The 23,669-nt window shown below is 37.4% G+C and overlaps 1 protein-coding gene across 2 annotated transcripts in view; it reads left to right on the top strand.

The window, feature by feature from the left end:
- dnajb6 (DnaJ heat shock protein family (Hsp40) member B6) overlaps positions 1 to 22,632 on the top strand; it is a 28,669-nt gene extending 6,037 nt beyond the window's left edge. The window contains exons 3-10 of one of the 2 annotated variants that reach the window (XM_023326070.1): positions 3,388 to 3,497; positions 5,865 to 5,918; positions 6,132 to 6,236; positions 10,574 to 10,708; positions 10,830 to 10,977; positions 12,609 to 12,679; positions 19,477 to 19,635; positions 21,290 to 22,632. In XM_023326070.1, coding sequence (XP_023181838.1) covers positions 3,388 to 3,497; positions 5,865 to 5,918; positions 6,132 to 6,236; positions 10,574 to 10,708; positions 10,830 to 10,977; positions 12,609 to 12,679; positions 19,477 to 19,635; positions 21,290 to 21,399 — 892 coding nt within the window. In that variant the 3' untranslated portion in view covers positions 21,400 to 22,632. Of the gene's footprint in view, positions 1 to 3,387; positions 3,498 to 5,864; positions 5,919 to 6,131; positions 6,237 to 10,573; positions 10,709 to 10,829; positions 10,978 to 12,608; positions 13,247 to 19,476; positions 19,636 to 21,289 lie in introns of those variants that run through there. The other variant, XM_023326071.1, reaches the window with a different exon arrangement.
- Positions 22,633 to 23,669: the final 1,037 nt, after the last annotated feature.

Below are 23,669 nucleotides of genomic sequence, written 5' to 3'. Positions count from 1 at the left end.
AATAAGGAAATAATGCAGCCTGTACTTGGATAAGCTGGCACAAAGGAACGATGAGGAGTTTTGAGTCATTTAGTGACCAGTACAGTTCAAACTAACTGTTTTTCCTCCCAGATTTTATGTGAACAGATGCTCCGATAAGGAAAAAACGTCTGTAGAGTTGAGGAATCATAACAATGTTAAGGAAAGAAATAAAACCTAGTCATCTGCTAGAAATAAGGATGGAAATTTATCTTTACTGTGAAAAATTTGACAAAGTGTAGGTCTTTTTTGTTGTTTTGTTTGTGGGGTTGTAACAGCAGTCACAACCAGACAGTTGCCTTAAAAAAAAAGACCTAAAAGAAGTTGTAAATGCTTTTTTTAATAATCACTATTAATTTTATCACAGCGATTATCTCACCATAGCTGGAAATGACAAAACAAGAGTATTTTTTTCTAAAGCAGAAAATTAATCTGTGAAAGTAGAACTTTTGGCTGTGGAATATGTTGTCTGATGAAAATTGATCAGTCACTGATGTGATCAGCCAGCACTAATTTGCAGAAAGCTTTAAACCTTAAAACTGGTATAGTTATCTCTGGAGTCGATACATTTTATACTGCTCTATGACACAAAATCTCTGATTTGCCACTGATATTTTATTAACATTCTGGAAGAACTGTTTATTCGCTGAACTTGAGGTGCACAGAGAAATTATCGCAATGGGACATTTTCTTGATAATTGCACATGCTTTATCTGTGTTTTATTGGGTACTGCTTCTGACCACTCTTTGGTGTGGAAGCTGTTATTGAGGGAAGAAAGCCCCGTTAGTAGTAATTGAATGTTTCTGTGCAAAGTTAGAGAAAACAAAAGCTGCTCCTGTCTACTATGGAGCAATGTCTGCTGTATATTGAGAGAGAGAAAACGAGACTTGCCTGGGTACTGGTTTATTTAGTGTCTTTACCATATCTAACATCAGTTTTTATAGTTTATATACCTCACAAATTCAGGTCCAGTCTATACCACAGACTATCTTGGACTCATCTTGGTGTTTATTGAAGAAGAGCTGATTGAATCAGAGCCCACAGCTTGCATGATATTTTGAAAACATAAAATTGTGACATTGTTTGAATATTGTTTAAGAATAAGGAATCCACATCAGAATGACTCCACCACTCTTGTTGACATTCAGGATTTGGTCACTCAGCTGAAATGACGTGTTTGGGGGTCAGTTAAAAAACAAAAAACTAACTTATTGGAATGCCAGGGAAATTAAGTCTTCATTTTGAAACGGCATTTCTAACAAAATTTTGATTAAACTTTTTTTTTTTAATCAACAACTGTTTCATCCTTGCTACATGATGTATTTAAGAGCAATTGACCTCAGTGGAATGTAGATTGCACTGATAAAGTTTCACATGCTGCTTTTTTCCCCCTGGTGAACTGATTTGGATGTTGCACAATTATTAAGTAGTCTGCTTTGTATGACCTGGTCTGGCCTCTGACCACTCATACAGGCTTTTGACAGCAAGATAATAAGACGGCTTACAACACAGATGTGAGCAACAAAACCTGTTCACCAAAGGGAGTGAATCCCCTGAATAGTATGAACCCCCCCACCAACAGACCCCCGTTCGTTTTTTTAAGTCCCTTGTCTTATTGGCGGCTTCTGTGTTTCTGCTTAGAAACAAACGGCTGATGCAGCGTAAGCCGCTCTGCAAGGCCCACTCTGCTGGTCAATGCAGAGTGGGCAGTCTGTCTTTGTTAAATAAGCTCGGGAGGGGGGGAAGGGAGCTGCCTTTTTCCATTTGGGTTTGGCGTCGTCATGGTCACTGCCTCGAAACAAGCCCCCAACGTGAACATGTATTTCTCCACAAAGGGATTTATTTTACACATGTGACAAACGAAATCATATGGTTCTTAACGGGTTGTATAATTATTTAAGTACAGTCTGAAATGAGCAGCAGTAAGTAAGACGGAAGGACTGTATGAACTCTGTATAGGTCATAATTTGAAAGGTTTTGTGCTTTGTGTGATCTTAGCAGTGTTGTGGAGGAATTTTGGCCTCCTTATGTTTCCAACATTCCTGTAGCTCATTGAGGTCAGAACACATAGAAGTTTATTTTAGTGGTTAAAGCTTGTTTTTTCTTTTTGAACCGTCCTGGAACGGAGTTGCATTCAATACCAGATGTACCACCATAAAGTAAAGCATCGACTAGGATGAAAGCCAAAACTGCACATCAAGACAACCTTGTACACTTTAATCTAGACGTCGTGTGTCTGCGCTGTAATGTATTCTTTGGAGAAGAAGGTTTTCCCTGACAATCCCTACAAGACTGAACAAGTTATACATATTTAGTCTTCATCCAACTGTACTGTCATGGACTTTTAGCTCCCTGGTAGAGGCATGTACAGGTTAAGCTGCATTTGTTTTTTTGGGGGGGTTCTGAGTATGTGTGTGTGTACTTAATTGGAGCATTGTTCTGTCTGACCTCTGAGTGAACCTGCTTGTACATCCACTTCTGGAAACACTGGCAAATATCCTAGATGTTTTCTTACTTGTGAAAAGCCTTTTTCATTAAAGAGCAAGAGATTCCAACTTGTCTCTAAACTAAATTTGGGATTGTTTGGAAAGGCAGATTTCTATAAAAAAAATGTGTTAAAATGAAATGAGGGATAAAAGAGTAAAAAACTACTTGTCAAACAAGCAATCGTTTTTAAATAAATGTTGATATAAACTAATCTGGCAATAATCTTACACATAATATAACTGTAATAATCTGTTATTTTAACAGCAGTAGGAATTCTTGTTTAAAATTTACTAGTTCTACCATCTTGTCCAATTTTCTTTAAAATTTGTCAATGCTGTGATTTTTGATATAGATGTTATCATAAAATACTTTTACAAAGTTGTCTAAAAACTAATTACCTCATAAAAATGTGTGTTATTTGCTTTGAAGTAAAATCTTATGACTTGCTTTTTCTGTAATGTCTGACCTCATTTGTTTTTTGAAGACAATGTGTAAGAGAACAAAGAGTTTTGGTTTCAAGTTTTATGATACAAGTATCGGTTTTAAACTCTTATTAAATTACGCTATGTATCAAAGTGAGGGTAGCATGTGTATCTTTTTTATTATTATTATTAAATGATGCAAAAAAGTGTGTAAAGTAAATGCTGGTGGCTGATGTGTTTGTAGACCAAGCAAGGTGGGAATTCTTGGTTGTGATGCATTCAGTGGATAAACTGAGTGATGTAAAAGTAGCCAATTCTCATCTCTGGCTGATTGATTTGTACATCTCATATGCAGCTGATTGTCCCACCTCTGTATTACTGGTGGGGGGTTTTTGGCATATTTGTGTATTATATGCTATGTTGGTTGTTTTAACCATGTGTTTCTTTTCCCTTTCACAGTTATAGAAAATTGGCATTGAAATGGCATCCTGATAAGAACCCAGACAACAAGGAAGAGGCAGAGAGACGGTTCAAAGAGCTGTCAGAGGCTTATGAAGTCCTGTCAGATGGTAAGATGGGTCTATTTTAACTTCAAATGTTCTGTTTTTATCCCTGATATGTTGACTCTACCCTCTGTGTTTTTCTACTTTTTACTATTCAAGTTAAGTGGTTTTGTTTGAGAGACAACAGTTTGTAAAATATTGATTTGGTGTGTTTTTTTCCAAATCTGTTTTAAAGTTGCTTAGTAACGAACTACCAGTCTTTTTTTAACAAGTTTTTATTGAAAGCCTCTCTTCAGTTTTGTAGGAAATACAGTTAAGTCTTTAGTTATTTGACTTTCAAAAAAAAAAGTTTGTTCTTCAAAATGAAAAGGGAGTGAAGAGCTCAAGGACTAAATGAACACCCTGCAGGGTAAAAAAGGGAAACAAAAGACTCATAAATCCCTTTCAAGGCAACATTCTATATGTTGCAACTCTACAATTGTTATGAGGCTGCTAACTTTTCAAAAGCATAGTAGCACCTCTCTTGAAAAATGTAACCAGCAGTCAAATTGTTCCTTAAATTACAGGTTGCACTTTGAAATTTGAAATTTTGAAATTTGAAATTTGAAATTTTATTCGAACATGATACAAATATAAAAATAAAATAGTGCACAGTAACAAGAAGTGCATAAAAAAGAAGAGAAAATACAGATTTTTTGTTTCAGTTAACATATCATGCTCAAAATGGGGTAGGAAGAAGTGAGAACTTATAAACTCCTACCCCCTAAACACTTGAAACTTTAGAGTCCTACTGTCATTAAAAAAATCAAAATCAAAATGGCAGTCAGAAGTAACAGTTACTAATATTTACCTATACATTTTCCCATTTTATGCTGGTTTGTCTTTCTAAGCCCTTACACCAAGTTGTTATCTGCAATACACACCTTATTGCTTTCTGTCACCCATATGTGTATCTATTGAAAATTACCTCCTTGTACTTTCTTTTGAATTGTGTTAAGCTATTGCTTTGTTTTAAATCTTCATGTAACTTGTTCCATAACTTTACACCTTTAATTGAAATACAGAAGCTTTTTCTTGTTCTAAAATTGCGGATCTTGAAGTTTGAGTGACCCCTTAAGTTATACCCCCCTTCGCTTTCAGAAAACGTGCTCTGTATGTGCTCAGGTAACAACTTTTTAGATACTTTGAACATAAATTGAGCCATTTTAAATTCTACAAGCTCCTCAAATTTGAGAATTCTAGATATTATGAAGAGCGGGTGTGTATGCTCATAATAACCGACATTATGGATGATTCTAATGGCTCGTTTCTGTAGGACGGTTACCGGATGTAAAGAGCTCTTGTAATTAACTCCCCACACTTCACAACAATATGATAGATATGGTAAAATCAGAGAGTTATACAGAATATGAAGAGGTATACTGGTTGGTTGTGAAGAACAGAGGGAATTAAGGTTATCAATGTCACAGTGGTGAAAGAAGATGCCTGCAGCAGCAGTTCCTGTGATTTTCTTTTTTTTTTTTTTTTTTTTTTTTCATTGCACCGCGTCAGACTTCTGGAATGCATCTGTTTTGTTTTTTTTGTTTGTTTGTGTTTCTCAAGAAAGTCTATTATGATTTTTACTTTTAGTTTGACACAGGCAGTCTGACAGGTGTGACCGGTGTGTTAGAGCCAAATGTAAATCCAGGAAGGGGGTTCTGTATTTCAACCTACAGCAAAAACAGAGAATTTAATTAGAATATTAGTATTTCTTTGTGTATGATTTCAGACTAGATGTCTTAGTTAACATGGTGTCTTATCTTTTTAGCTTGACACTGCCTTTGTTTGTTTGTTTACACCGCCTCGACCCACAGTGCAATGCAAACCTGGCTTTGAGAAGGCATTTGACTCGGTCTCTGATTGACGTCGGCTCCTATTGACGCCACAAACGAACCACTGTGGAGTTTGTTTGAATCATTTAACCACTTCTTCCAAAAGGCATCAACACCCTGGTGCTATCGTGGGGTTCACATTTACACAAACAAATGGGAAATGAACAAATTGAACATCCCTAACCATTGTTTATTTAATTTAAATAGTATTTGATATAAGCTAAAAATATTTGAGCAAACAGATGAAACAGTTCCTAGATTCTCATTGAACCTGAGGGTATGTTCTTTATGGAAGATGATTTTAAGTAGGAAAATGTAAAATATAATCATGATTTAACCTCAAAAGGAGAGATCGTTTTGTCTTTTTTTTTTTTGCACTGCTATAAAAGCCATTCATATTTTTCTTGTTGTGTAGTTTGACATGACATTAACCTTTTTAACAAAGAAAAAGCAGTTATTCACAATTGGGGCGGGGGGAAGTTGATACAAAATTAAATCTTGCAGGTCATATATTTAAATTTTCAGTTTATCTTTTCTCACATAAATTTTCTTTCTCTCCCAGAAAACAAAAGGAGTCATTATGACCGATATGGAAAAGATGGCCTCAATGGAGGAGGTAAGACAACGCTCAAACAGGCTGAGGATCTTTCAGTGTCCTAGACTTGACTGATGAGATTTAACCCGTCATGACGAAATAAGATGATTATTAGGCGTATCTCTTTCATCTTACTCCCTTGTTGACGCACTGACACGTTATATTTGCAGTGATGTGTGTAGATTGTCATGTAGTTAAATCTTTTTTTTTTTTTTTTTCTCTAATGTTTTACAGGAAACCATTACGATAACTTCAGCCATAGTGGCTTCACATTCCGTAACCCAGAGGACGTTTTCAGGGAATTCTTTGGCGGGAGAGATCCGTTTGCAGATTTGTTTGGTAAGGCCACGCTACTCTGCTCTGCGCACACACATCGTGAAACACTAACATGTTTCGGAAGTTGGAAAAGAAGCTGTCTACTTGCATCTAAGAGCTATGATTACCTTGTAAAATGTGTTTGGTAAAAAAAATCAACCCTCCAAAAAGTTATTTCTTTGTATGAAGAGCAATATGTTCTATTACCAAATATTTTTGCCCTCTCAGCCATGCTTTTCCTGTGGTGTTTAGTGCAGCTTTAAACGTAGAAGAAAAGTCCCGCTGTTGATCCCTCTGCTGTCCACTCAACATTCTTCCCAAAAAGATGTCCTCTGCCAATGAAGTCTCATGTAGAGTCACTGCTGACTTTACTTTCATTACATAACCTCCTCCATTTAGCAATTGTTTTGACCTTCCCTGTAACATAATCTTTAACTTGTATTAAAAAGTAATTGACCTTTTCTCATTGGAGATGGCGAAGGCTCTTTACGACAGGAACTGTAAGTTTGCTTGTTGATTCCTCTCTGTTCAAATATTTCCTTTGCATGGGAGTGCATTTCCATCATGTTGACAGCTGTATCAGATCTTATGTAACCTCAAAGGGACTGTAAATAATGGTTCTGGTTGGTTTCTGTCTTGTTTGTTAAAATATGTCTCCTGATAATAGTAAGAAGGCAAAGTATCAGAAGTTTCATCGTTTTTATAGCACATGTAGCGCTTGTTCGGGGGCGTCTGGGTTGAGCAGAAGACTGATTGAAAAGCATGTTGTACTTCACCTCGTGTAACTCTAAATAAGGAGTTCAGACGCAGGCAGAGGATGGATTGGACCATCTACATCACTCAACTGGAATGCATTCAAAAATAGCGTCCGTGTTAAAACAAAAGCAGATGTAATAACGGCAAGCGTGTTTTTGCCTCCTGTCTGAACGGACATGGAATATACTGATTCAAGATTTTTCCTCTATTTCGTGATGTTATAGTTGTGTTGATATGGAAAGGGTGGCACGGCGGAGCTCAGCTGTTTCTGTTTACTTGTAAACAGTGATCATAAAACAAGATGGCCGAGTGGAAGAGTGAGATTTAGTTTCTGTTTTGACTTTAAATAGCCTTTATCACATTTGTCTGACTGGTAAACAGAGTGATACATTACCTTCCAAAAGTATTCATACCTCTTGAACTTCTTTAACAAACTTCACAAAAATATGTGTACTATGTACTGTAATCCAATTACTTTTTTTTTTTTTTAAATGGAGTACAAGCAATTGCCTTAAAGTCTTCTAACTAGTTTGTACAATCCACCTATGAGTGTTTTCTCAGCTTAGGCGATACTTAATTCTGGCCTTTGTTGAAAGAAGGCAATAAGAACATCTGTTTGCAGGATACAGAGTGGAGATGCTCTGGTCAGATTAAACCAAATGATGAACTACTACCCTTAAAATGGAAGTCCAGGAGGCACAGGATGTAACATGGAACATAGAAAATAAATCTAGCAACCAACAACAAGCATAAAAGTGTCTTTTATTGCCCAAGTTAAGGATTTCACACAGCTAAACAAAAAGGGAAGCGATAAACTTCAAGGTCTCGAAGGCCAAACTAAACAAAAACGCTCCCTTTTGTGTGAAAGTAAAAGCTTTCTTATCTGTAAAAAACATGCGTACAATGCCTAAACTCCTGGTTTGACCTAAAAACAGGGGGAAAAAGAACTTAAAGAAAACTGCAAAGAACCCATGTTAATATCTCATCTAAAAGTGATATTTTAAAACATTTATCCAAACAATATCTAATCGCAGTATTATGCTAAGTACACAGGATTTACTTCAATAGCCAATCAAATCACTGATGTCAAAGGGGAGAGGGTGTGGCGTTGGATTATTGAAGCGCTTATCCAGTTGCGCCAGTTTTTAGTGATGGTGAAAATTCATGCAAAATCAACAAATCTTTCTTTTTTCACACCAGTGCATAGTTGTGACTTTATTGCAAACATAGTGGTGACTTTATTGCAAAGTGGGGGATAGGGGGATTATTTTGCACACCTTGCAATAAGATACTCTTGGAACAGGTTTAATGAAGAACAATTAAAAACATTTCTTGTTAAAATATCAGCACAAAGTCAGTGATTTTAATTGCAAGAAAAGGTGCTGTTAATGCATAGTGACAGAGCATTTTACATTAAAGTCAAAACGTTCTGTGCTGCAACAACTGCTGCATAAAAGCCTGACCACACCATCCTCATGAGCTAATGTGGTAGGGGAAGTGTCATGCTGTGGGAATGCTTTTTAGTGTCAAGTGAGTTTGTCTTAATGAAACTCCATAGAGTAAAGCTTAAAGCTTCTCAGCTCAATGTACCAATGGCAGAGAAACAACTTACCATTCCAGGAAATCTGTTTATCCTCCGTCATCAGTGGCTATGCTAACTAGCTTGAGCATTTATGGCAGGCTCCGCTGTGGGAAACTAGCTGTAGCGTAGCAGTGATTGGTTGTTTCTGACCAAGCGGTGTATTTATGCGGATGGCAATAGGATCACAGTAAGAAGGCAGAGGAGCTCAATTTTTATCCTTTTATTCAGATTATCTCTTATTCTGTCACAACATAGTGACAGTTTCAACAAATAGTGCATTGCTATTTTTTAATAAGTTACATACTGCAACTTTAAGTCTTTAAAAAAGTGGATGTATTGTTTTCCAAGCCAATTTTTACAATACATGAAGTTCAGTTGGCATGTTTAGAATGAGCTCAGTCAGAGAATGTGTCTGATTTGTTTCTAAGTCCCATCCAGCCCTCCGCTCCTGATGGTCCAGCAGTCTGTCTTGTCGAGCAGCAGCTGGTCCTGTAGATCTGTCACTCAGCCACATCAGAGGGACTAGCAGCTTGCAGAGAGGGAGTGCAGTGGCTGCAGTGTTCCCCTGAGACACAGACTTGCACTGCGATCCGGCCAAGATGTCTGCCAGGAACAGCAGACACTGTTATCCTGAAATGAACATGGGATGAATCAGGCTGGAGGAGAGAGAGATCAGCTGACTCTTCCCTGGGCTCCTTGCTGGTTTCAGATCAGAAATTTGACAGCAGCTCTGTTGGACTTTGCTGCATTTCAACTTACACAAATTTTAGTTTGAGTAATGCTACAGCATTTTTTTAAGACCATTATTCAGTATGTAATTTACAGTATGAGTCCACATCTGCGTTGCCCTTAATCTTTATTTTTTTTATTTTATTTTTTTTAAGTACAGCCTCACTCTTCACTCAGATTTCCAAAAGCTGAATCACAGTTCAAGTGTTAAACAACATTCCTTACAGCTTACATTCCTCTTTATTTTGCACTGATGCGTAACTTCTCTGCTAAAGCTCACGTTTGTGCGCTCAGAGGTCCACTTCTTGGTAAACAGAAACACGGGAGACTTATTTTAAGCTTTTCTCTCAGAGGGAACAAGCAAATCATTCTTTCTTTTTTAAATGCACCCTTGGTATGTTCAAGGTTGAAGGAGGAGTCTTCTTTCAGTGCCAGTGATTCCAGCCTTATCCTGCCAGGGTGACCTAGATCGGCAGCACACAATTAGCGGAAGCTCCTCGGGGGCTTTCGGATGAAAATGAGTTTGCGGCACTTGAACAGTTTTTAACGGATAACGTTGTTCCAGAAAGGACTAATAAATGCTCTGTCACCAATGAGAGTCTTTATCTAATCAGTTTCTTGAGCTTTTTTTTTTTTTTTTTTTCAAGCTGGGACCATTTTCCTCAAATAAAATACTCGAAATATTTTAACATTGATACTTGATTTGGAAAAATGCTAAATTATTTGGCCAAGTATTGATTAAATACTAGCCCTCCATCAATCTATTCATCCACTACTTTTATCTATTAATCTATAAATTCATTAATCTCTCCATTCGTACATTTGCCCAACAATCGTTGCGTTCATACTGTCATCAATTTATCGGCCACCCATCCATCCCTGAATATTACTCCAGCCATCTTGTCATCTATCAAGTTTTTTTTAAATATATAAATCCATCCATTCATCATCCAGCCATCTATCAATCCATAAAACCACATCTACCCCATTAATCAAAGTTTCCCTCCATTTGTTCATTATCTAACCAGCTGTTTATCAATCAGTTCCTCAATTTATCCATCCACCACTCAACCTGTTGTCCATCCATCTTTACGTCCATTTGATCACTGGAAAAATACTTATAAAATGTGTTATAAAATTATAAGAATCTACAGAAATTTAAACGACTATAAAAGGTCATATTGAAAGTGAGACCTTCAGTAGTTGAAGAACCAAAAAGGAAATTTGATGGTGAAACATTGCAAGAATTTTGAAATAAATATATCACCGTGGCAAACGGTGTTTGCTTTTGCAGCTGATGATCCCTTTGATGATTTCTTTGGAGGCCGCAGTCGTCAAAGAGGTGCGCACAGGAGCCGGATGGGTGGGTCGCTCTTTGGTTTCGGCGGCTTTCCAGCATTTGGGCCTGGCTACTCAGGGTTTGACTCAGGTCTGCACATACTTTACATTTTTGTGATTACTTCATATTTTATTGAAATAATGGCATTAAAAAGAATTACATTGTCTGTTAACTGAAATTAATTAAAAAAAAATTTGTTACCGATTATTAGGTTTTAGCTCCTTTGGCGATATGGGTGGCGGAGGATTTACTTCCTTTTCTTCCTCTTCATTCGGAGGCAACGGAGGAGGGATGGGCAACTTCAGATCTGTGTCGACCTCTACCAAGATTGTCAATGGCAGGAAAATCACCACAAAGCGGTATGAGTGTTGAACTCGTGGTACAGTGCCTTGGAATACATTCATATTTTGAGCTTTTCTAAATCTTGTAACGATACAAAAAGATACTTTTATATTTTTAAGATTCAAAACAGATAAACAGTAAGGACACGTTTTCCTGTGAAATGACATTCTTAGTTTGATGCCAGAAATTTAAAATTTAGGTATAAAAAAAATATTAAATGAACCATGAAATATAAAATTATAAATAAACTGTACAGAAATGTAAACTATGCAGAATATAAACTTGCATATATGGTACATTTGCTGATATGAAGATAATCCCATCAGACAAGATTAGATGTACCATATTTTCCGCACTATAAGGCGCACCTAAAAACCTTCAATTTTCTCAAAAGCCGAGAGTGCACCTTATAATCCGGTGTGCCTTATATATGGACCAATATTGAGCCGCAACAGGTCTCACAACTACGGTAAGCAGCCGCCAACTTAATTTCCCCCCGTAGAAGAAGAAGTGCGCGGTGCACGTTGGATTTTGTGTAAAGACCCCAAAATGGCCCCTATTAAGAGACACGCTTACGACGCAGAGTTTAAGCTCAAGGCGATCAGTCACGCAGTAGAACACGGGAATAGAGCAGCAACGAGAGAATTTAACATGAACGAATCAATGATGCGGAAGTGGATATATATTGTGATTGCACTAACGTTTGATTTACCGTAACAGTATCAGACTGTTTTTTACGCGTTTATTGAATCGAGGAAAAGTTCCCCTCCACTATAGTATGTTATACCTTGCTGTTGTTAAAAGATAAACTGTGTCACGAAAATGCCCCGTCACTTTACCTCGGGGGAAATAATAAAACAGCTGTTTATTCATTTTGGGAATGAACGGAGTTTTCAGAACGCTGGTTTGTAATCTATTAATAAAGTTTGACTGACCTATCTGACTATTTTGTTGACATTCCCTTTAGCGCGGTTCCATCTAATGGATGCATAACGTAACCCCAGCCTCTACTGTAGCGTCTATTCTATGCGCCTTATAATGCGGTGCGCCTTATATATGAAAAAAGTTTTAAAATGGGCCATTCATTGAAGGTGAGCCTTATAGTGCGGAAAATACGGTATGTTCAAATTTGATGGGATATAATGTGCAAAGAAGAAATGCAAGCATTTAGTTTGAGTCTTATTTCATTGACCCAAATGAAGTGATCCATCATTTCAAAAGGAAAGTATTTTTCATTAACAAATGAAGGTTCCTTTACTCTGATACCCCTAAATAAAATCCAGTGCCATAACTTGCCTGCAGAAATAACCTAATTAGTAAATGCAGTCAGTCTGACTTTAATTTAATCTCACTACAAATACAGCTGTTCCATGTAGTAGTATAGTAAATAAAGTCGGTCACTAAATGTATAAAAATGCAAAAAGCAGTTGTATCTGCTGTGAAAGGTGGTGCTACAAAGTCTTGACTCGGGGAGGTTAAATATAAATGCACACCACACTTTCAGATTTTGTCATGCTATATGAAACTCATACAAAATCTGAAAAGGATCATTAAGTGTGACTACTTTTAGAAGATGTTTTATTTTCAATAATTCTTGCTCCCAGGTTCCTGAAGAAGCTGCTGTCTTTCTGTGTGTGTGTGTGAACAGGATTGTGGAGAACGGCCAGGAGCGGGTGGAAGTGGTGGAAGATGGTCAGTTAAAATCCCTTACAGTTAATGGTAAGGAGCAGCTACTAAGACTGGATAACAAGTAAATATCTCGCCACAAAATTTGACCAACATGCAATTGTCTCATCTGGAAAAAAAAAAAAAAAAAGTCTCTTCTCTCTCTGTTCCTCCTGCATCTCATTCCCAAAGAAGAATTTTCTCATGTTAGCTTAGTTGCCAGGGAGGAGAGGGACATGTTTTCAGTATTTGTATATTTGTATTTATTCCATTATTTAGGGGGACCAGCTTGCTGGGATTTGTTGTTTTTATTTTCTGAATTTATTGAATTGTACTTTTCTGCCATAAACGCTAAGTTGGCTGTGTGCTGTATATTTTCTTTTTCCTTCATTCAGGGTGTATATCGTCTTAGGTGTTGTGGCAGAAAAAAGATGCTGTATGTTTAACTTGCGCATGTCATTTTTGCTCCCTTTTATTTGATTAGTTTAACAAGTGAATGAGAAGCTTAACCACCTCACATTAATGTCTTTAACATAAACTCCACCTTGCTAACCTGTTGGCTATTGTTCATGCGAGTGTAATAAGATTTGTGTTCATTAATAAATTAATTATAACAACATGCATATTTTGTTCATTTTCTCTGTTTGGAAGCGTGTTTGGTTTCTTTCTGCATGATAGAAGAAGGCTACCTTTATGATTTCACATTAACTGCTTCGCCAGCTCAGACTGTGAATTTAAACAGCAGCACCAGCTAAAGGGGACTCACTGAGGACTTTTTTTTTCCTTCATGCAGCTCAGATTCAATAAATAAAGCTTGGTTTGTGAAACGTCATGGAAACCCCACTGCCCTCATCTGGTGTCTGTGTGTTTCTTGTGGCTTGAGTGGCTTTGAATCATCTCTCCTCATGGATGTGTGAGTTTACCTGCTTATACGCCCGATCGCAACCGCACTAAAAAGGAACTACACCGGCTGCTTCCTGTTGTACACTCACTGACCACCCATCACACAGCTCACCGTGTGTATTATATAACTTACTAATGCCTTAGTGACTCACATTAGGGTTTGGTGCCTGTCTGTCCTCACTCAAGTAACCCTTGTCATTGTTAGATGTGTCTTCACTGGAATTTCATCTATCTTCAATCTTTGAGCTTTTTTCTTCTGTTCCCTGATGGGTATATTTCCATTGAACAAGTCAGCTGATTTTTAAAATGTCCCCTTATTCACACACGTCCACAAGGTTATAAAAGTTCTGTTGGCTACAGCATTTACTCACCAATAGAACCCATTAAATGCAGAAACATTTACGTTTTTGTGGTAATTGCTGCTGAAGATAAAAGCTGAAGCCTTTTAATGTTTGTTCAATATCCCAGGATCTCATTAAAAGAGGAGGAAATTAAATTTCCCTAAATATCGACCAGAATCTCAAGTTTTATTAAAGGTTTAAGCATTTTTGAGATCTCTATGTTGAGTGTGGGAAGATTTTCAAATGTTTTCTCATATCTCTTTGTCAGTCTCTTTATTCCTCTCTTTATCCATCAATGTCCGTCTGTCACTGCATTATTCATGCATCTATTTATTCTTTTGTCTACTGTCCATTGCTTTGTCCAGTTACCTGTCTATTCATCCATCCATCATTTATCTTGCTACCTATCCTTTTTTGTCTATTATCCATTTCTTTATTCAGCCTTTAACTTGTTTCCATTATCTCACCCATTCATCCTTCCAACTGTTGTTCATCCATCTACCAATTTTTTATCCATTATTCATCCAACATTTCACATATCCATTCCTTTATTCTCACATTACCTGTCCACTGTAATTTTGTCAATTATCCATCAAACCATCCATCCCTCCTTTTTGTCCAGTATATGTCCATTCATCCCCTTGTGTCTTGTCTCTGTCCTTTCTGTTTTTTCTAGGTTCCAGACAAGAATGAGCTGGAACTCGGAAACTCGGATTACAACACTGCAAATCATAATTCAGTTTATCTACTTCATTTTTACATTTTCCTCTACATGATTGCAAAAGAAAAATCATATCCAAATAGGACTGCTACATACATTTAATTTAAATTAATGGTACAATCTGTCCCATAATGCTTTAGTATAAAATCCTTTCAAAATGATGCACCTGGCCATGAAAATTCATTTGTTTCTAGACTAGACTAAACCCCCAATGTTGCTGATTTGCTGCTTAATCTCTTTAATGTCTTATGAAGTGTAAAATGAAGATGTACACGAGATAAGACACTTTTGCTCGTGGGATTTCCTGTCTTAAACCATAAAGCTGGAGTCATGGAGATTGCATTTGTTTTACAGCTTGCTCAGTGGAACACAGAAAAACATGAGTGTTCCTAAAAGAATGTGCTCAAGGCTAGTTTATTTGAACAGGGCCCACTTCAGTTTTTGAGACATGTCAAGCAAAGGAAACAATAAAATCGGGGTGAGGCCTGCAATGAGTCAAACTGAAGCTGTAGAGCTTCCACTTGGATTTCTAACTTTTTACATATCTGATTCCAAATGTGTCTGGCAGAGCTGGTGTTTAGATTAACACAGTCTATTTCAGTTTGACCTCTTTAGATTTCTCTTATGAGTAGCAATAGATTAAATGCTAGACTAAAAGATTTCATTTATAACCCTTCAGGTTGGCTGTGTCACCTCTTTTCCGTCAGTATAATTTTATTTAAATGTGACGTGTAAGCTGAATGTTTTTTTGTTTTTTTTTTAACCCTGTATTTTAGAGCCCCAGAATCAATCATTTAAGAAATTGAAGAACTCTTCAGGGTGTAGGTGCCGGATTTGTTGAGCAATAGCGCCATCTTCCGGTCATAGCCTACTGGAGTTTCTCTTAACCTTACTGTTAACAGTTTGAACAGTATTACCATTTTTGGTGCGTTTAGCATGTTAATAGGATTAGAAATAAATAGAAAATGTCGAGATACTGAAGGATGTGTGTTTTCACTGCACTATTAACATTATTTTGAACTTCAAAATAAGTTCAAAACAACAGAATAGCATCACTTCAAAACTTAAAGCGATGCTATTCTGACTTCAGTACAATTTGTGGTTACTTTAGCCACCTCTAGTTATTTCACTGAATAAAATACGAACCTCTAGCAAACAAAAATGCACAACATAGAAGCCTAAACAGTTTGTTAAAGTCAGACTTCTTTTGTTCAAGTTTTGTTGTTGAAGTGAAAAGGACATGCTGTAAGCATATGTTACTAGAAGTATTTTTTGCGCAGTTCTATACATCGTCATCGTAACGCATATTCTGAGATGTTCCTATAATAAACGAGAAAGCAAAGAAATCCTACTGAAGTGCAAAAGTTCTCAAATCTTTCTAGTTTAGATCTCGGGCCAGTAAAATATTACTTGACCTCAAGTTAAACTTATTGATGAAAGAAGATCCTGCAGATGAGAAAACTAGCAACAAATGCTGTGAGTTTTACAACAGACAAAATGTCTGGTCAATGAGGCTATTTTCTCTAGACTCATAGGCAGAAAATGTAATTTAGAAATCTGATGTTTGATAGAGATTATTGTTCTTGGTAAACAGAACACAAACATCCGCAAATATTCATGAAAGAAGACATAATAGTTGATAATATATTTATTACAACAAATATTACTGATATTGGGGAAAAAAATAAACAATACAACTTAAATGTACAATCATAATACATTTATTTGCTTAACGGAAAACATTAGGTGGTTTAAAAGTGTATCTCTTGTGACCACTAGATGTCATCATTTGTATGCAAACAGTAAATAATCCCAAATAGGCAAAACTACCATTTAGAGAAAGAATCACAAAACCCCGAGTTCAGTTGAACTCAATTTACTACCGAAAGCAAGTCTGAAGAAAGAAGATATTTTTAAAAAGTGCCTTAAAAATGTAAACCAATGTCAGTTAATTAGGTACAAAAATTGCTATTCTTCTCTTCAGCAAAAGAAAAAGTTTTTTTTCCTCCTCTGCATGGAAAAACAGTAACCAAGAAAACTCTTGCTGCTTTTGCTATTCCCTCGTCATCCATCTGCTCCAGTATGACACACACGTCTGATTTGTTACACCGCCCCCATCCTCACCTCACCTCGCCTCACCTTATACCCCCACAGCCTTTCCTCCCACAAACACACAGAAACACAGTCTGCTTGACAGCTTAGCACGACACCAGAGCCTCTAGCCACTGGCTATTTTATGAACGATGGGAAAAGATAAGCCGCCTGCTTCTCCTCGGCCGTGTCTGAACAAGGATTTTATCTGTCAGTGCTCAGCAGTGGGGTCCCCATCAGCACGACACCAGACATCCTGAACCCAGCGATGGTGGACTGTTGAATATAATCTGGCTGAAGTTGTCATCTAGAGGTAGCCCTCCTTTGGAGCTGTGATTTATTTCAGACTCTCTAAGTCCATGATTCAACCTCCAGTCTGCTGCGTGTAACGCTGTAAATGTCTCTCTCATATAGATTTAGTGTTAAGGTGTAACTTGGTGGTTGTGTTCATGCCTGCATTACAACTGGCCACATTATTTAACCTGGAGACAAATGACAGGTGCTCTCAGCACAATAGCTGCAACTGAAACATCTTACTGCTGAAGGGTGTTCACTTTTTAAATTAAGTCTTTGATCCAGAAAATAATAGACCACTTATTTGAACATTAACTAAAACCTCATTATCACTATAGCTCTTTGATATTGTCTTTGTTTTATTTAATTAAATGCTGCTGGATTATGCGACTTGGTAGCAGAAGAAGCCCTATTACAGAGGTAGCAGGATGCCTAATAGATGCAAATATTGATCCTCTGGAGTAGCAGAGGCTGGAATGAAGCAGGCGGCCTTGAAGTCACAAATGTTTTGGCTTAATCCAGCTATCTAGCATCACCTGATGGGATCGTGAAACAAATATGGGTTAGAAGTGAGAGAAAAAGCCACCAATTTTCCTGCTATCTGGTGGTCCACTGAGAGCTGCTGTCTCCTTGTAGGGTCGACTCTTGGTTGTCCAGTTTAATAAGCTGGTTTGTAAACTCTGAAAACAAAAGGCACTCTAGTTTGAGGCTAAAATAGCATAAATAACCTTAAAGTGTGAGCTTTTTCAGTGAGAAGATAAACACGTTTTCTGTGGATTGTTTCAGAATAAGTAAGAAAAAATAAAGTCCTTTTGTGAGGAATAAATCACAAATCACAAGGTCATGATGAATGACCTTGGGTGAAATGTTTTGGTTAAAACCTGGGTATCATGACATTCTTTTGCTGGAACTGAAAAAGGTTTTACCTGAAGCACTCAAAAACCATTTGAAAGACATTTTATACATTCACAAGCCAGCTTACTTTGTATGTTTCCTCAAGTTGCTTGTTCACAAATGGCTTGGTAGAAAGCTGACGATTTTAGACATCTTGGTGAGGTGAAGACAACATGTTGAAGATCAAATTTAAAAAAGAAGACTTTGGTGACTGAATGTGGCATTGCTGCCAGTTCCAGCCATCCTGTGTTTTCTTTTTTTTCAGGAACTGATGATCCACTTTTTATGTTCAACCACAGGTCAGACAGACAGTGGTCAAATAATCACTGTGTGGACAAAACAACTTAACATCAATTACATGAATTAATGCTAACAAACATGAATTAAACATAGCTTGTATCAACATTTCAGGCTGGTGCTGGAAGTATAACGGTGTGCTAGATATTTTCTTGGCATACTTTGGACCTTTTACTACCAGATGAGCATTATTTACACACTATAATCTGAGTATTGTTCCTGCCAATGTCCATCCAGCCACAACAATTATTACTTTCAACAGAACAATGCACTGCCACAATATTTTGATTATCTCAAGCTGGTTTATTGAACATAAAGATTAATTCTTCTCAAAGAGACCTCCATGCTTGACTGCAGTTGTTGCTGCCCAACCAGTTGTTAGGTTTACTGGGCAATCACTTTTTCCACACAAAGCCATGTGGGTTAGGATTTGTTTTTCTCTCTCTCTCTTTATGGTAAAAACCATTTAAAAAACTGCATTTTCTGTTTACTTGTGTTGTTTGATGTTTTGATATACGAAAGTGTAACAAACATGTAGAAAAGAGGGCAAACACTTTTCACACCACTCCATTTACACAGCGGAGGTTTTATCATGCTCTGGGCTCTGCTGTGTTTTATATAGAAAAAAAAAGTCCCACTGCTTATGTGTTCATGTTAGTTATATTTTTTTTACAAGTTGGTGCAGACCCTCCTTTAATGGGAGCGGTTCCAGGAAGGCGAGCATCTGGCTTTCTTTCTTCTCCTCAGCGCTGCCTTAATTACACAACACAATGGCGATCCGATCTGCCTGTAATCTTCTAGCATAATAACCCCTCCACTCCCACCCCCAACCACAGCCACCTCACACCATTCCCTGCCTGCCACTAATTCAATATAAATGTAAATTACCTAGAGAGAAGAATAACCAAATCTCATTTTATTTACATGACTAATCACAATCAAAGTCAGGCAGATGAAAAATGAATGAAATATATGCCTGGAGTTTGATTGAAGGAGGGGGGGTCTGTTTACCTTAAGGGTACCTGGTTTATATCATCTCTGTTTTTTTCTTCTTGCTTACATCAATATACCTTTTCGGACTCACGCCTAACTTGCAGTAATATAAGTTTGTATCTCTATTCCTGTGTCTGATTGTATTCAAACAGCCAAGGGCATCAGAAGGCAATATGTTTTTCTCTTTTGCAACAAACACATCTCATGTCAAAAGGGACAGGGGGAAAAAAACGACTTTATGTTGAACACCTCGGGCAATCCAACCAGACAGCGATAAGCTTAGGTGTGATTCATTCCCTCTCTGCTCACACCCACAGATATCGCCCCCCAAGACCCATTTGAGGAGGAGTTTCGCAGCCGCAGACAAAACATGCTCCCCGGTTTGGGCCTCCACCAGCGCTACCTGAGGAACTCCCCCCAGAACCCCTCTGAGGAAGAGGAGGAGCACGGCCCGCAGAGCCTGGGACTAACGAGAGGTCCGCCCTGCTGCCACTGCAGGCCTGATTAATTACCAACACACAGAGCTCTGCCTTAAAGACTCCTAATGAGCACGGCTAATTGTCTGCTTTTGTGCCTGATGGCCTCACAAAGCACAGTGACGACGTCTGATTGGCAGATGTAAACACCGAGGACAGAGATGTTCATTAGCCAGCTCTGTTTTACGTCGCCGTAACGACCAGAGGTCAGAGTCGGCCCCCTGTTTTCCTTCACGGGGTCAGGAAGTCAGGCACAAAAGCTGAGCAATTACACACAGCCGCCGAGCGTTTTACACACGGCTGCTTCGTTAGTTGAGGAGGGAACCTTTAATTTCAACGTGCATAGTTCCTGCTGAGATACAAAGAGCCTGATTTTCAGTCACTCTCTCTGTCTTAGGGAGATTTTAACTAGCATTCCTGTCTGAAACCCAGAGAAAATGAGGGCAAAATCAACAGCGAGGTCTGACAAGTCCAAAAAAAAAAAAAAAAAAAATTACAAATTTAACAAGCCAAATGTGGTGTAGTTTACTAACAGTTCATTAATCATTCACAAAACCATGTCAACATGCTGCAAAATATTATGGATGACCTATGGTTGCTTTGATGAGTCTTATGTGTTTTTTGGGTAATGAGAATAATTCCAATTAATGACTAAATGTTCTCAATTTTAGCACTAAAGAAAGACCCTCATAATGCAAGAAAATGCTTCCTTCAGTTACGACATCTGCATTCCTGCTTCCACAATTAATCATTTTTTATTAATTGCCAGCAAAATGCTTGCAAACATATTTATCCTACTTTAACAAATGTCAGTGTGCAAGATTAAAAAAATTTAAATATATGATAAATGGTTTTAAAAAATCTGAAAAATATGGCATACCTTTGTATTCAGCTACTTTTCCTCCAATATGCCGAAATAAAATGTAGCGTAACAAACTGCATGCAAAAGTAACATGATTAACCTCAATATAAATACATTTGTTATATGTGGATCTCATAGAGAACATTGATGAACAAACAGCATCATGAAGACCAAGAGCCACAACAAACAGGTCATGGATAAAGTTGCTGAGAAAAAGACATCTATGTGAAACAATCTTCCAAATATGGCTGTCAAGCTCAGCTGATTGGGGAAAGAAAGGCTGTTGCAACTCCGGAAAAACAGCAGAGAAGAACATCTGTTAAAACTTGAAAATGGATCCTCACAGATTTTCTCATCTTCAGTCTATTTTGAAAAACAGAATGGGCAAAAGTTTGATTTTCTGAAAAGCAGGTAGAGACATTCAATAAAGGGGTCGCTGCTGTAAATGCAGGAAAAGGTTTTCTACAAAGTAGTCAAGGAGGCTGAATATAAATTAACCACATCTTTCAATCTTTTACTTGTAAGAAAAAGAAACATCTTGAAGACTCAGTATAATTTTTCTTAACTTCACAATTATTGTCTGTTTTGTGTTACTCTAGCACATAAAATCCCAATAAAATCAGTTAAAGTTTGTGGATGTAGCAATGATTTGGAAACTTTTGGTAGGTGTAAATAATTTTGTTGTACGCTATTTGTAATGGGGTAGTTTAAGAGTTGTTGACACCACAAGAATCCATGGGTTAAACAATGCCCTCATTTACTGATACTATTTTCTTCTTTGCTGTTTTGTAGGACATGTGGACACCAAGAGGAAGAAGCTGTGGCTGAAGGAGGCAGAATCCAAAAAGAAGCGAGCTCCTCGGCATTTCCCTCGTTTCAGTGGATTTGGTACCTATTTTTGAACAGTTCTCAGTTATATTTGGCAGATGCGCCTTCAGCTGTATGTGGCATTAATTTGCTTTGGCTAAAATTCAGAGGTGCTACTCTGCTTCTGCATCATAGTTCCCTTTTTTCTATTAACTGCAGCAAAGAGAATTATGTCTCTCCTGCTTGTATTAACCAAAACCATTCTCTCTGAGTTCTCCGCTAAATATTTAGATTTGTACAGTATTCGTTGTAGTTTACTAGTTGGCAGTGGTGGTTCTTGCATGAACGGAGCCTTAGCTGAGACCCAACCAATTAAAATGTAGGAAATCATCTATATTCTGAGGTAGAATAAATTGCAATGGACTTCCACATAAAGCATGTAAAAGTCTCCCATTCTCCAGCAGGAAGCAGGAGACGCCAGCTCTGAATTGAATGTACATGAATAAAAGCAATAGAAAACTTGTTCAAGGTGCAACTGTGAGGTTTTCAGGTTTTAAATTAATTTTATGTTTTTTACCTGATGCTTGTGTGCTCCCCTTTCCAACTCAACCCTAGGCAACTGGCCAAATGGCCCACATCAAAAGCTTTATATAAAAAAAACATTCATGGGTTTGGCCTTGAAGATTTGCAGCTAACACACACACACAAAAAATCTAAATATTTTTTTTCTGATTGAGCTTTATTGGTTGCTTTGTGCGTATTTGAAAAGATACAGGTGGAAGGAGAATCACAGGAGCAGCTCTGTTTGAAATTAGCAGAAAGTTTCTGACACTGCACAGCATGTGAGTCAGTGAAGGTCAAACCATTTAGTGGATCCATCTTTAATAGGAGACAAAGAGGAAGAGGGAAAACTGAAAAATATGAGATATGAGTGGTAAAAAGGCTTAAAGCTATGGAGAGTATTAGGAAATGATTAACTTGTTCAGCTCAGTTGAATCACATTTTTCCACAGCATGAAAGGACACGATTACCGCTCTTAAATACTATCCAGAGAGAACCCATGCATGCACAGGGAGAACATGCAAACTCCATGCAGAAAAACCCAGGCTGGGAATTGAACCCAGGACCTTCTTGCTGCAAGGCAACAGCGCTACCCACTGCACAGCCCTCTTAAATACTACTTTAGAGAATTAATTGTTTGTGAACTCATTGTATTTGTAATAGTTTTCTCAAGAAATGTTTTCCTCATTTGATGACTCCTGACAAATCCAAGAGAAATGTTCATTTTTTATGGACTCTCATGATTAAATGCTTAAAGAAAGAAAATATAACCTGAGTTTTTTTTTTATTATTATGTTGACAATATGTTTTGGATAATTGTGGTAACTGAAAGACTTTAAATGACTCATTGTTATTGTTTCTGGCAAATGTTGACATATTTTTATATACGGTGTCCTAGTGCATCATGACAAGCTTTTCTTTTGAAGTTAAACAGGCCCACAGCATCACTGGGCCTCCACCACACTCAACAGTGGAGATGAGGTGCTTTTCTACAAATTGATGCTTGATTTTACTCCACACTAATGGTCACTCGTCAAACGCATCAAGAAACACTGTTTTGTGTTGAAAAACAACTGCTGATGAACTTACTGAAGAGGAAGAGCTGATCCTCAGGGCTGAGCCAAATCGGTCAACATTTTCATCACTCACCTGTCATAATGATACTTTGGTAAAACAAATCCATTGTACCAATAAATCTTAAATAAAAAAATAATTTATGCAAACATTGCACATGCCATTTAACAGTATAGAACATTAAAATTCTGTGTATAGGGCACTTTCAAGGTTTTGATTACAGTTCCTTCCAAAAGAAATTGAAAAGAGTGCCATTAGGAAATCTGCGAATTTCACAAATTTGTTCTTAATCAAAGATTGGCAAGAAGATAGAAAGGAAATGAAACCCAAATGAACATCTGTGGTAAAAAACTAAGACTGCATGTCGAACAAATCATTGCCATGGTGGAACATGGTGGTGGCAGCAGGATGAAGTGGGAGCAGCTTAACCTTCCACAATTATGCATTTCAATGTGATAGTGTATCAGAAAAAAACTCAATAAAATACATTAAGTTGTCACAAATATGTAAAAGTTCAAGGGGTTTCAGTACCTCCGCAAGGAATTTATATGGTTATTTGCATCTTTTTACATTGTTAAACTTAAAAACATTTGTATTCAGATGCATGCGTTTCTCTATGCTGTCAAACAGGTTATTATTTCAGAGTCATCTGCTCTTATTGTATGCGTGGATGTTTACCAGTTGCTCTCCAGGAAACAGTAACTGAATGGTGAACAAAACACCCTGAATT

This window comes from Xiphophorus maculatus, chromosome 21 (genome assembly GCF_002775205.1).
Source record: "Xiphophorus maculatus strain JP 163 A chromosome 21, X_maculatus-5.0-male, whole genome shotgun sequence".
NCBI classification, from domain to species: Eukaryota; Metazoa; Chordata; class Actinopteri; order Cyprinodontiformes; family Poeciliidae; genus Xiphophorus; species Xiphophorus maculatus.
This window is presented reverse-complemented; position numbering and strand designations above follow the sequence as displayed.